At 33.3% G+C, this 14,940-nt stretch overlaps 1 protein-coding gene across 1 annotated transcript in view; it reads right to left on the bottom strand.

Moving 5' to 3' along the window:
* Positions 1–8,065: 8,065 nt before the first annotated feature.
* Positions 8,066–14,940, bottom strand: part of LOC117170946 — a 16,791-nt gene continuing 9,916 nt past the window's right edge. The window contains exons 3-4 of the mRNA XM_033357992.1: positions 9,877–10,050; positions 8,066–9,467 (exon numbers count right to left, since the gene is read on the bottom strand). Coding sequence (XP_033213883.1) covers positions 8,230–9,467; positions 9,877–10,050 — 1,412 coding nt within the window. The 3' untranslated portion in view covers positions 8,066–8,229. The remainder of the gene's footprint in view (positions 9,468–9,876; positions 10,051–14,940) is intronic.

Below are 14,940 nucleotides of genomic sequence, written 5' to 3'. Positions count from 1 at the left end.
GTTAAAAATTCATACTATTTATCGCATTCCATTTAAAATGGATTCGGTGATAAATTTTTGCAAGGATCCTTTGGATAATTTCGAAAAGGGTGGTGTTGTCTACAAGATCACTTGCAGGATCTGTGGGATGAATTACGTGGGACAGACTGGCAGACTTCTTAATACTAGAATAGAGAAGCACAAAAGTGATGTTCGTTTAGGACGCTGTTATAAAAGTGCTCTTGCCAGACATATAAAGGCATTTGTTGATGTTGACCATGAGTTTGACTGGGATCATGTTCAAATTTTGCATAGTGAAAGTAATGAGAGAAAGAGGGAATTCATGGAAATGTTTCATATTAAAAAACAAAAAAAGTTATCTATTAATTTAAAAACCGATTTGGATGGGTTGAACAAAAGTTATGCTAATATGATTAATTACATATAACGTAGCTGTTTCATGAATTCTGTTTTTCTTTTACTTTCTCTATTTATGACGTAAGTGTGACAGATATTTATATTGTGTTTACAACAGATTGGCCTACTGACCCTCATTCGGTTCTCAGGCATCAAAGGGAGAGCACCTGTTCGTGGGTGCTGTCAATTTCTGCCACTTAAAATTTTCTTGCCTTGGTAAGGGTACTGTACGAGTACCGAAACGTTAATAATGCAAATTTATTTATGTTTTTTATTTTTATTTTATTGTAATTTGATGGTCATAAAAATAAAAAAGACGAAAGAAGGAAAAAGAGATGGAAGGTGATGTGGTTGGCTGCCTTCTCATTTTTCTTTCCCTTTTTTTTTTTTTTTTTTTTTATTCGGTGTGGTCCAGATTTGGTCGTTGGATTCTTGTTTTGTTTGACAGGATTTTGTATACTTTTTATCCCATACGCAGTTCTGTACAGGAACCCGTGCCTCATTTCATTTTTTCATTTTAAAAAGTAACCTCTACCGCTACCTATACTTGATCATTCAAAGTTTTCTTTGTCGGTGCAGCTTCCATGCACAGGGTCCATGCAGGATCGTGTACAGGTCCTTTAAAAACTTCCTGTAAAAGGAACCGTCAAGATCACGTGTACAGGTTTATGTGCAGATTCTCGTTCAGAGACATGTCCAGGATCCTCTGAGGAGGTTTTTAGCAAATCCTGCAAAAACCACTCATTAAGTCTCCGCGTCCTATTTCTTATTATAAAAGAGAAAAGTGAATATATTTTTAAAAGACAAATGAATAATTTATCGAGTAGCGACTGCACAATCAGAAAACGAAATCACAAACTTTTATGATTTTTCAGAGTTTTATTAACGTCACCAAGAATGTAAAATTGGAAGAGAGTAGAGAAGAGATTCCGAAAGTTCAGGACTGAAATTTAAAAACTTTGATAACTGTTCTTCGTAAAATTTTATTTTCAGCCAACTTGTTTTCGAAGTTCTGTGGTATGCACGAAAGTAGATTGAGTGTTCTCGAGTAAGGGACCTGCCAATTTCGAGAAACACTTGAATTGAAAATGGAATGAATTAACTCAGGACTAAGAGGCCAAGTTTCGATGGAGTAAATTCATTTCTCATGTAAATTTCTCCACAGCAAAACAATTATATTTATTCGTTCATGAAATCTCGTTCGAAATCTCTGCTGACTCCGTTCCACTCATAAAATTCAGTTACACGAAGAATGTAATTTTTAACAAAAAACAAACTTGACAATAATATTCTCGCATCATTACTGAAAATTCGGGCACCCTGAGGATGTACAACTTGAAACTCGTTTGTTCCTTTAAATTTTTGGATTTGTTTCCTATCGCCGAAACGGCGCTTTTCCGAGGAGATTCGCATGAAATTAACTTTGGACGAATCTCAAGTTAAAAAGTTTCGTATAATTTAGCAAAAGTTAATGCAGAGTGGTTATATATAGTCAAAATTGTCTTTTACGCTTTTTTGATGCTCGCAGAAGGCTAACGAAGATATTCAGATATACTGCGCAGGTCAAATCACCGCGAGTACCTACTGCGCAGTTACGATCATCTAGAAAGTCTTAAAGACAAAAAAATATTTTGCGGCAGATTATACATAATCCCTATACATAAACTATCGATATATTATAAGATTAAATTCATGATACAAGGTAATTTTGTGCCACGGGTTCTTATCTTCATTATTGGCAGTTTCATGCCCATACATGGGCATTAACCAAATAATAACGTAGATATAACTCGATCTTGAAAAAGTTTTTTTCTATCAAGTATTTGATTCAAATGAACATTGTACGAAACTTTTGGAAGTGCCACCTGTACTAGTTAGTTCAGGACGCGTTCGACTAGTGGCGCTGCAGTCATGCCCTCTCTGTTTTTTCGCTCGAATCTCCTCGATTTTTTCTAATCTGATAATAATTTATATGTATATCACGTTCTTGATTATCGATTATAAAGACGCTACGCGTTTCGCACAACCGATAACATTGTTTTTTGTTTTATCGAAGTGTTTCGAAATTATGATACGAAAAGTCCTACTGCATTCGAGCGACGCGAATGAGATCTGAGCGTGAACTCGGGAAAAAGACACAAGGCATTTTCTTTCTTCCATCTTTTTTTTCGACTCTCAATATTTGATCGCGTGAGATGATGGCGGTTATTTTTTTATTAAGTAGTTCGTCTCGCATCGTACTTACAATAGAAATATATTAAAATTGCAAAGTCTTAGAATGTCGATCGCCGCCTTACGTGTTCCTATCGCCCGTTTAATCCTTTCTATTATTATAATTATTTATATCGCGGCTTCCGCTCTCGTCAAACGATGAAAATCCTTTAAAAGCGGAAGTGAGCGGATTCGTCAATCGCGATCTCTCTTTGCCATTTGCGGTCCACCTGATATCGCCTAAAAATTTAGAGGCACGTTTTTTTTCTCAAGATGTCTGCTGAGAGAAAAGTAACAAATATAATTTTTTTTAACTGTATTTAATTTGTGAAATATTGTATGAAACAGTAGACATCCTTTTTGTTTAATTTAAACTTGTGAAAAAACGCACCTCCCTGAAGCCCAAGCGCCCTTCAAATAAGCAAATCAGAAACACTTTCCTGGGGTAAAAATCGCGATTGGCACTTGTAAAATTTTGGCAACTTTCTCTATGCTTTTCTCTATTTTTCTCGATTTACGAGGGCGCTCTGGCTTCATGACTTTTTAGGAGCGGATTGTCCTCTAATTGCAAACATGAAAAACAATTTGATACCAAGTTTGTTAATAAAAACGTATACAAAGATTTAAAGAGAACTAAACTTTTCTTTAAAAATTGATTCCTTTTTTTATTTTATTTTATTTTTAGGTCTAGAGGCATCGTCTATCGTTCGATGCCGACAGACTACTTTATTTGAAATCTTTCCTTTTATGTTTCAGCTTTCTTGGCTCGTCAAGAACATTTTTCACATAGATAAGATCAAATCCGCCCCTCTCTTCGCCCGGCGTAAGAAAAGTGCGAAGTAATTTACGAATGTACATTGTCGCAATGCCTAAACATAGATAACAAAATGATTATTACGCGCGAAATAATATACAGTGGATCCGAAATAAAATTCGGACCGTGTTTGTAATACGTCTGAAATATTTTTTTAAATACAAAATACGTTCACAAAATACGAGAAATATGATAAAAGTTATCGTTACACATGGGAAGAACAAATTCTCGCAGAAGCGAAAAAGCGAGGTAAGGGAGAACTTTTTCTTGACGATCCAACCAGGCAACCTCGGGAGTACAAACGATGAAAATATTGTAAAAGTAGAGCACAGAAACCATTTAGCCAGCTTTCCCAGCAGTAAGAAATGGAACATAGAAAAAAATTTCAAACCTCGCGCCTTTCTAAACCCTACTACGTTAGTAGGATTTCTTACCACCAGTCAAAGTGCTACAGGGCTTCAGTTCCCAATTCATATTTGTTTCTGCTAGTTTCTGGGTTCAAAGTTTTGGCAGTGGTATCGAACATTCTCAACTCTCCTCAGTTGCCCCATTAGCAGTCAATTAAAATTTGGCACAGTAATTTCTTGATGATAAAGCTTTATAGAGATGCTTCGATTCGGCGAAAAGTAGACGCTAAAGTAGAAAAAGTCGATACTCGAGACGCTGAAAGAGTTTAAGGATTCGGCTAGAGTTCTTACAATAAGAGTTAAATCATTCGCCATTTGTAGTTTCAACAATTTTACAAATTTACTAATTCTTATCTAGGATTTCGGCTGCAAGGTTGACGGCCACCAAATATCTCTTTCGACGCCAATTGAGTATTCTAAAGGTACCTTTTCACATAGGCCTCTTTTTAATTAATCGTGTAATTAATATTTTGCACAGGATTCATTTCTAGATGCTTTGTTGGTTTATGGAAAATTTGATTAGCTGAGAACCAAGGAGTAATAATAAGGAGACCGATCTCCGTACATACGTTCTGACTGCGGTAACTGTACATTTACTGCCAGACTGAGGCGTTTAAAGTCATTTCTCACAACGAAGGGGACATGCGCAATGTGATTTGCTATCTCCTTTTCTCCCGCGAGAAGTGTCTGAGTGATTGCCAGTGCTTGGAAACGCCTACAAAGGCAGAAATTGAGGTTATATCAATTTTTTGCAAAGTCAAGTAAACTTAACCGTTGAAAATATAAAAAATAAAAATCTGGCTTCAAATGTAGCTTAAGAAAATTTTTTATTTTCGTGATATAAAGAAAATAAAATAAAATTAGAAATAACAAGCACTAAGAAAGGTGTGTCTGGTCCTAAATTTGAATAATTATGAAAAAAGAAACAAAATAATTATTTACAAACAAAAAACTTTCCATAATTATCAAAATGTAGAACCAGAGCCCCCTTTCTTAGTGCTTCTCAATTATTATCCCAAATTTACAACTGGATGTGACGCTTCGTGTGAAAATAATTTTAGAAATAAAAAAAGTGTACTTTTAAATACGGTACTCACTCACACACTTCTTGCGGGAGAAAAGAAGATAGCAAATCACAGTACGCATGTCCCCTTGGTTGTAAGCATTGGCTTCAAACGTCAAAGTCTAAAAGTAAAAGTACAGTTACCGCAGTCAAAACTCGAGACGCTTTATACAGCATGATCGGTCTCCTTCTCATTACTCCGTGTTGAGAACCTAGATACGAACTCGATGTGTCAAATTAATTCAGAATCGGTCTCCACGAAAAGTTTCCCTAATATTACGTCACAGTCGGTCGGTAACTTCGAAATCTATCAGGCCTTAGAAGTTTTGATATTTCAAGATATTTTAATTATCTTTTTAAAGAATTTGAGGAGATATCAAAGATACTTTGAAGGATTTTAAGAGACTGAGTGATTTTAGGAAATCTCAAAAGATTGTTAATGATTTCAAAGAATTTAAAAGGATTTTAAACGAATGCAGAAAAATTGAATAATTTTCAAGACATTTTTTAAGATTTTTTAAACAATGGGAAGGGAGTTATTCGAAAATATTTAAATGAATTTGAGGGGATTTTAAAGGATTTAAAAAAAATCAAAGATTTTAAGAAATTCAACCAAATTTAAAGAATTTTAAGAAATTTTAATTTATTTTTGTAAATTTCGCAAAATTAATAGGGTCTTGAGGGAATTTTTAAAGTTTCTTTTCAAAGGATTTAAAAATAATTCAAAAACGTTTCAGGATTTAGAATAGATTTTATCCGATTTTAGGAAAGTTTTAATGATTTTAAAGTATGTAAAGCGAGTTATCGAAAACTTATTTAATTAGATTTGAATGCATTTTCAGAGAATTCAAAGAATTAAATAAAAATACAAAGATTTTCAGGAGTTTAAGGAAATTTAAAGAAATTTGAAGACTTTAATTAATTTTAGTCAAATTTGAAATATTTTTTTAATGGTTTTAAAGAAGCTGAAGGTTATTCAAACCATTTCGGAGGATATTAGGTACTTTTGAGAAGTGAGTTATTGAAAACTTATTCAATAAGCTTTTGATGCATTTTAGGAGATTTCAAGGGATTTCAAAAAATTTCAGAATTTTAAGCAGTTTAAAAAATTTTAAAGAATTTTGAAGAGACTTGAAAATAATTTTAAGGAATTACTAGGGATTTGACGGAATTCGAAAGTTCGTTTTGAAAATTCAAAGATTTCAAGGATTTTCCAGAAATTAAAAGGAAATTAAGAAAATTAGAAAATTTTAAGAGATTGGAATTAATTTCAGTTAATTTCGAGAAAAAAGGATTTTCAAGAAATCTTACAGGATTTCTTAGAAGGATCAGTCTTCGTTGATAATTTATTTTCTCCTTGTACCTTTGTCTTACAACACCTTTCAAAGTTCAAAAATAATCGGTTGACATCTTTAAAAAAACACACTTTAACGCATTACAAAAATTCCACAATTGTCATTACAAACTGCCACTACAATGAAACCAAATCTCAATCACGGCACATTATATTTTTTCTGGATATATTCTCCAAATTGTACACTTTCCAAATTGCCAACAATAATCAAAGAAAAAACTTTTCAATCTGAAAAGCAAAGCAATATCACGATTTTTCACTTGCTTTTGCCTAAAAAAAAATAATTTCAGTCAAACTCTTATGTAATTAATGCTTCTCAGTCCACCAAGTGGTAAAGCTTTATAGATTTCGACGTTACCGAGCGAAAGACAACCTGTTCTTTTCTAAGGATGGTGATTAGTTCTTCTGAACTTCCATCTGCTTTCATTAGAAAAGGATCGACTGTCTAATCACCAATCGCCAGTCTTATAAAAGGTCAGGTGGACTTTCTCGATTTTTCCTCTCTTTCTATTCTCTAGTCCCCTTCCAACCTTCGAGAGAGCCTTATACCTGGAGGGAGCCAGCGCAGCAATCTGATTGGCTGTTTGCCACTCGCTTCTAAATGAAGGTTAGACAGTTTACTTGTATGCGCAAGTGTAGCGCTATTCATGGGGCAAAATTGAATTGACCAATCGCGTTGCTGCGCAAGAGAGATGGCTCGTTCCCCAGTATTGCTTTTTCTCTCCGAAACGTCATACCGGCCACAACTTTTTTACATGCGAGGCTACCTCCAGGCATATATGCTCTATGGTCACTACTGGGGCATCTAGGTGTCAACACTTTTGTTTTAATCCTATTGCGATCAGCATATAAAAAGTGATATTAGCTTCGCTATATTTGGTACCCCACGTGGAAAATCAGGTATTTCAGATTTAGAACTAATTGTTGGTTTAGAAGTGATATTGGATTGTCTGCCTTTTGTCCAGTTTCCTAATCCTAATTTCATCATTACTCCAATAATTAGCAGAAGCTCAATTTTCCTACTTTTCTCGTCTCGATTCTATTTCTATCGTTCTAAAAACTCTAGCCCGAGATATCACTAATTACCAGAGTATGGCACGAATTAGGTTTTTTCTGTCGTCCTGAATGCTAATTCCATTACCATGCCAATAATCACTTGTAATTAGTAGTCGCTCCAATACGCTCAACGCCCAACATGAGGTGCAACATATTCGCCATATCCTGTTTTATACTACTGACCTATTTTGGTTTCAGCAACAAAAAAATAACGAACGGAAGTCACTCTTATTACAAGAACTCTAGTTTGGCACGTTCCTATACTTTTTTGCTAGTAGCACCAGGGAAGAGTACATTAGCCACACAAACTGAGAAGCCATGAACACACTTCGCCGATCTATTTTGTATTTGAATACACTTAGAAAGTACTTCATCCCGATGGTGTCGACTCCTGGGGCGTTCTTTTTTCTTTGTATCTTGCTTTATTATTTCCTTCTTCTCTCTTTCTTGATCCGATTACGGAAATAACGTCTCGCGTTTACACCGTTTCACTAAACACCACTCACTATCTTTCGTAGAGTTCGTCCAAGAACGGAAGGAACGATGAACGCAAAAGGGAAGAACCGTGCCGACCTCTCTTCTCAGAAAGATGATCGGTAGTCGGGATTGCGTCATTTTAATAAATCGTTTGTCTTAGATAGGGCAGTGTCGTGGACGGTTACGGAGAGCATCCGCATCCCATTGTTTCCTAAAAGTATACATACTATTCAATAATAAGTACATTTCAACAACCGTCTTTATAGAACTAGGTTTATAGGTATTTATCGTATTATGATGCATTTTATTATGAAAACATTTTGAAAAAGTCACTTGTCTCTCTTTGTCCGCGGTCTTTCCCTCTCCTGCCTTCTCTCGTATCTCGGTACGTACTATGTTAATAATAACCATTAATAGGTGTATAATCTATCTATCTAATAAAACAGCATTATTAAAGTCTGTCTTCTTCCTCTTCCTCATTATCCTCGTTATTTTCTTCGGACTCTTCCTTATACCCGGGATGTTCCGAAATAGCGTAGTAATTCCCGTTGTAAATAACTCCTAATTCGCGAAGGACATCTCCACGAATGATCGCTTTGATCGTCCAGTTGTAACATTCCTCGCTCTCGCTTTCCCTGTCCAGTCGCTCCACGTCTAGGATCTTTGAGCTGAGTCTCTCGAGGATGATCCCGATGTCCTTGATACTAAGATGATGCTTCTGGTCCACGGTGAGCTGGTCGATCAGAAGAAGAAACTTCTCCGAAGTGACGATCTCGTCCTCCATGATCGTGTTCTCCGTTTCAGACTCGGAGCTATCGTGCGCCTCTTGATGATGATTTCGGTGATGGTGATGAACATGAAAGGGTCCGGAGGCCGCATTGCGACCCGATTCCTCATCTGCCGTGTCTCTGAATCTCACGTGTCCTTTTCCCATGGATCGTCTAGTGCCGTCTGATAGAGAGGATGGAGGCTGTGGCGATGGAGTTTGAGTCTGGGTCTGCTGCTGCAAATGGTGATGTATGTGTTGAGCATCTTGGATCGGGGAAGTCGCAACCGACTTGTGAACTGCGATTCTACGTCCCTCCTCATGAAGAGCGCAACAGTGGAAGTCGCACTCGCCAGATGGACCACCATCTGCCCCGTTGACCGGACTACCGTTCCGGGTGACAGGTTGATGAATGTGGTTGGAACACTCGGGCGTGTGGATATGAATGGTGGTGCTTTCGAAGGAGTTTGTGCCTTGCTTCACGAGCCGCCCGTGCATGTGTGAAGACGATATCGAGCCGGGAACGATGGCGGGCCCGTAGGAACTATTACTCGGACTAGTAAAACTCTTCTGTACCATGTCATCATGATTTATCACAGTGATTTGCGGGCTGCTGTAGCGAGGACCAAGTTCCACGGGGTGAACCGACTTGCCGTAGTTGATCTTGTCGAGACTCGTCTGAATGACCAAAGAAGGACGCTGCGAGGAGCTCAAGTCGACCTTCTTTGTCGGAGAGAACTTGGAGCTTTGGGCGTCCTGACTCTTCGACTGCTGCACCTGCGACGACGACGACGATCGTTGATCCCAGTGCAGCACCACTGTGACTCGTCCCTTATTGTCCATAATCTTCCACGATGGCGTCTCATCATGCAACTCCAACGCATGGATGGTCTCGCAAACTATTTTCGGGATCGCTGAAATTGCTGAAACAAAAGGATTAGATTAATTATTTGATCAAATCGTAGCCTCCGTAAAAACGTTCTGAGGATGAATCAACACATCACATGAGTGAATATTGGATGGTCCTGTCTGTCAAATCTTAAGCTTATTTAACAAAACGTAATAATTACAGCTTAATCGTAATCAACGCGATGAGATACAATATTATAAAATTTCAGCCGCATTATAAAAGAATTGAAATCCCTCAGAAATTATTTCTTTGTGGGAAATCGTAATCATCTTGAACAAAACAGGTCAGGCTTCGACTGGTGACAATAGACCAACATGCTGACGTATGAATTCAAACAAAACGGAAGAATTTATCGCGCCGAACGAGACTGGCTGGCGATGATTAGGAAACTAAAATTTAGCGGAGTAATTGTGAAAACATACCGGCACGTATGATGTCAACGCCAGTGGGACACCAGCGTTCGCCATGCCGTAATAAAAGTAGAATTGTGTTGTTCGCTAAGGTCTTGAAATATTCTCCGTCCTCAACTTGCGTCCCGTCAGATTCGAGCACCAACGATACACTTTCGTTCTGTGGCACACCCAACTTTTCCTTCCCTGAAAAATAAAAATAAAAAATATTTCTTGGAATATATAAGGTGCTCTACTAAAATTACGTAACGGGTATAGGCCCCTTGGACCCCCCCCCCCTGTAAAACAAACTGTAACAAAATATTGCTACCCCCTCCCTCTTACTGTACGTAATTTTCAGTTGCAATACATTTTTTGCTAGTTATTTCTTTTAATAATTCCCAGATTTTTTCTTTACTAATTTGTCCTTTTTCTTGATCATTAATACTCAAATATTAGCATTTTAATCTTTAAATACTCTAAACATAGAATCTTTCATAAACGGCATAAAACATTTTTTCAGATTCAAATTTAAAATGTTCAAATTTATTAATTTATTTTAAAGAAAAATAGTCTTTTCTACTATAAAAGATTACTTTTAAATTAACTAATTAAATTTTCAACAAAATCCTTAATTCCTCAAAAAGAGGAATTTTCAGCAAATAAATATTTTGTACTCAAGAAAGAAAGAAAAGTTTATTTTAATTATTTAACCTGCGAACGAATAATCGAGAACGAATAATGTTCTCTACAAAAATTGAATTTTCAAATAAAAAATATGACTTAAAAAAAATTAATTTTCAACAAAACTGTTTTAATTTTACACAATAAAGAAGAAATTTCAAAACAAAACAAAAATTATCAAAAAAAGAGAATTTTCAAATAAAAAAGATCAATCAGAAAAAAAGGAAAATTTATATTTTTATTTAAAATTAATTTTAACCAAAAAGGCTTCTCCGCTGAAAAAAAATCAGAACTTCCTTTACCTTTTACTCAAGTTAAATTTTGAATTAAAAATGATTAATTTCCAACAAATTTGTTAAACTTTCAACTAAAGAGATTAATTTCCAACTAAAAATATAAATCTTTAAAAAAATGGTTTCTTAACAAAGTGATTTGACCAAATCCTTCAAACAAAATAGTTTCATACTGAAGCGAAGAATAATTTTTAACCAAAAAGTTTTATTTTCAAGGGAGAAGAAATTTCTAGTAAAGCAGATGAATTTTTCAATAAAAAAGTGAAATTTAAAAAAAATAGTTGAGTTTTTGGTTGAAAAAGATTTCAGCTGACTCTTCACGATCAAAATTTGAATTTTTTAACACGAAATCCGTTCCTACGAGATCAATTGAATTTTCAATCCAAAAAGATGAATTTTTAAGCAAAAAGGATTTCTTTTCAACAAAATTGGTAGATTCTGCACCAAATAATTTTATTTTTATCAGAAAAAAATGAAATTTTTCTCAAGTCAGGTGACTTTTTATTTTTTTGAAAGTTGTGGAAAATTGTTGGATTTTCATCAAAAAAAAAATTCTAGACGACTTTTCAAGATAAAAGTATGAATTTCTTAACGAATAATAAGTTTCTACAAAAAAATTGAATTTTTAATTAAAACGGATGAATCTTTAACAAAATAGATGAACTATCTGCCAAGTAGTTTGGTTTTTGGTTGAAAATTTATATTTTTTGTTTCAAGAATTTTCAACAAAATGAATACATTTTTAGTTACAGAAATAAATTTTTAACGGAAATGATCAATGTTTCACCGAATAAAATGAATTTTTAGCGAAAATATTAAATTTCAACAAAATAGTTACATTTTCAACTAAAAGAGATAATTTTAAAACCCAAAATCGACTAGTTGAATTTTCAGTTGAAAAAATAAATCATTTTTAGCAAAAACAAACGAAGATTCAACAAAATAGTTCAATTTTAACTAAAAAAGATCATTTTAAAACCAAAAATCGAATAGTTGAATTTGCAGTTGAAAAAAAAAAATTTTTAGCAAAAACAATCGAAATTTCAACAAAATAGTTCAATTTTAAACTAAAAAGGATAATTTTAAAACCAAAAATCGAAGCGTTGAATTTTAAATTTAAAAAAAATCGTTTTTAGCAAAAACAAACGACAATTTAAGAAAATAGCTTCATTTCAACAAACGAAATTACATAACAATATTTAATTTTCCAACCAGAAAAGATCATTTCAAAACCAAACATCGAAGAGTTGAATTTTTAATTTTAAAAAACTGCAGGCAAAAACAAACGAATCTTCAACAGAATAGTTCAATTTTAACTAAAAAAGTTCATGTTAAAACTAAAAATTAAATCGTTGAATTTTCAGTTACAAAAAAATAATTTTAAATGAAAAAGATTATTTTAAACCCAAAAATCGAATAGTTAAATTTTAAGTTTAAAAAAATAATTTTTAGCAAAAGCAACCGAAATTTCAACAAAATAGTTAACTTTTCAACTAAAGATATTGATTAAGATAATTAATTTTCTACCAAACTACTAATTTTTTAGCCAAAAAGATGAATTTTCAGCCACAAACATTAAGCTTCTACAGAATACATGAATTTTGAATCAAATGGTTAAATTCTCAACTAAAAAAATATTACTTTTCAACCAAAAATTGAATATTTTAATTTTTAGTTATGGAAATTATTTTCAGTCAAATTAAAAATTAAAAAAAATTATTTTCAGTCAAATGAAGAACAATAATAATATATAAAAAATATATTATATTATATAAAATATTATCAAATTTACACTATTTCGTTTTCGAATATTAGAAATTGACACAAATAATTAGATGTCTAATTTAATTGTGCAAGAATAATAATTTGTTGTGGTTAGTAGAAATGCACTGGGATTTACTTATAAACGCAGTGAATTTTACGATTTTCACAAATGATTTTCAATTCAAAAGACTAAAAAAATCTTAAAGATAAAGATAAAGGTATTATCTTTCACTGATAACTATCAGAAAATTATTTTGATTTAACAAACATTTTTAACACTTTCGCCTTGCATTATTTGAATTCTAGGCCAACTGCGTTGCTGGCGCCGCCACACGGCGACCGTCAACTCTCATGACCAATATTTTCCACAGGCCTCCAGAAAAGTGGAATGGGGCTGATTTCATGTATAATAATTAAAAATTTACTTTGAGTTCATTTTGCTTCAAAATAAGGGTACCTTTTCACGGAGACGCGTTTTTAATTAATCGTTGAATTAATTTGACAAATCGAATTCGCATCTAAGTAGGTTATCAATAGAGTTCTGAGCCGGTTATATTACTTTGAGAGCGGTAACGAGAATGAGAATATTACCAAGCATATAACCGAGAAATTAATTCTCTGAGAATTTATGAGAATTTCAGAATCTATTTTACTTAATAGAAAATTGCATTTTTTTCGTTAACTTTTCGGTTGAAAATTTGACTCTTTTTTTCAAAGTTTCTCTTTTTTATTTTAAAGTTTACCTGCTTTAGCAGAAATTAAATCTTTTTTTCATAAAAATGCAACTGTTTAGTCAGAAACCACTTATAAAAGAAAATGTTGTTTTTATTATAAATTCATCTGTTTTAGTACAAAATTGATATTTGTGGGATAAAAATGCAACTATTTGTTAGAGAATTTAACTATATTGTTACAAATTCATCCTTTTTGGTTGAAAAAAAATCTTTTGCTTCACGATAAATTTTAAATTTTTTGATAAAAATGCAACTATTTGCTAGAGATTAAACAATGTGATTAATTTTCAAACAAAAAGATTAATTTTTGATGAAATAGCTGAATTTTAAACTAAAAAACAAAAATTTCAACAAAATACGGAAATAACATTTTTAAATAAAATTTGTTTATCCCAACTGATGAATTTTCAATATAAATTATGAATCTTCAACTGGAATATTAGTTGAATTTTATGCAAAAAAGATGAGTTTTCAACTAAAACAATGAATCTTCAACTAAAATAATTAAATTTTCAACAACAACAGAAATGAATTTTTACTAGAAAAAAAATTGTCAACAAAAACTGAAATAATTAGGTTTTATGTTAAAAAATCAATGTTTAACCAAAAATAAAACCAATTTTGAACTAAAAAAGGTCATCATTTTATAATCAAAAATTGAATCAATAAATTTTGAGTTAAAAAATAATTGTTCAACCAAAGAGATGAATTTTTAACTAAAATGATGGAATATTCAACTGGAACAATAGTTAATTTTTAGTTCAAAGAATAATAATTTTCAACTAAACGAAAAAAATCAAAAAAATACTTAAATTTATGGCAAAAATTCCTCTTTATCCAAAGAAAAATACAAGTTTTCAATCAAACAGCTTATTTTTCAACAAAATAATTTGTTTCAAAAGAGTTGAACTTTCAGCTAAGTAATTTTATTTCTAACCTATGAGATGAATTTTTGACTAAAATTATTATTACTTAATTAGAATATTTACATATTTAACTAAAAAGAAAAAATTTTAAACAAGGAGAATAAAGGGGGAGGGTCGGTAAGGCCGGTTTTTGGCCTAATTTATTTTTGGACCAAAAAATCTGAAAAAATCATGGTAGTATCTTATAAGTATCCCGAGTCGATTGCACGCTAAACGGACAACCCTCCACCCCCCAGCCACCCCCACCCCCCTACAAATATAGGAAACACCACTACCCACCAACTGTATTTTCGAGAGATTTGACACTCTTAAACATGTATTCTGAAGTTAGCTCGGGTTTACTATGATTTTCGGGGTCGCAGAATACAAATCTGGCGTCTTTTGACTTTTATCGCGTCAGGTTCAAGGTCATTGGAAGGTCAAATCGAGAGAAAACGGTAAAAAAATCCAAAAAAATACGTTATAGGTTTTTGGAGTCGCTAATTACGAATCTGGCATCCGTTGAACTCTATCGCTTCTGGTTCAAGGTCATTTGAAGGTCAAATCGAGAAAAACAGTAAAAAAATTTTTTTTAAATATGTTATAGGTTTTTGGGGTCGCTGATTACGAACCTGGTGTCCGCTGACCTTTATCGCGTCAGGTTCAAGGTCATGGGAATAACATTTTTTTTCAGCGTTTTTTATCGATTTGACTTTC

This window comes from Belonocnema kinseyi, chromosome 1 (genome assembly GCF_010883055.1).
Source record: "Belonocnema kinseyi isolate 2016_QV_RU_SX_M_011 chromosome 1, B_treatae_v1, whole genome shotgun sequence".
Taxonomy (NCBI): Eukaryota; Metazoa; Arthropoda; class Insecta; order Hymenoptera; family Cynipidae; genus Belonocnema; species Belonocnema kinseyi.
This window is presented reverse-complemented; position numbering and strand designations above follow the sequence as displayed.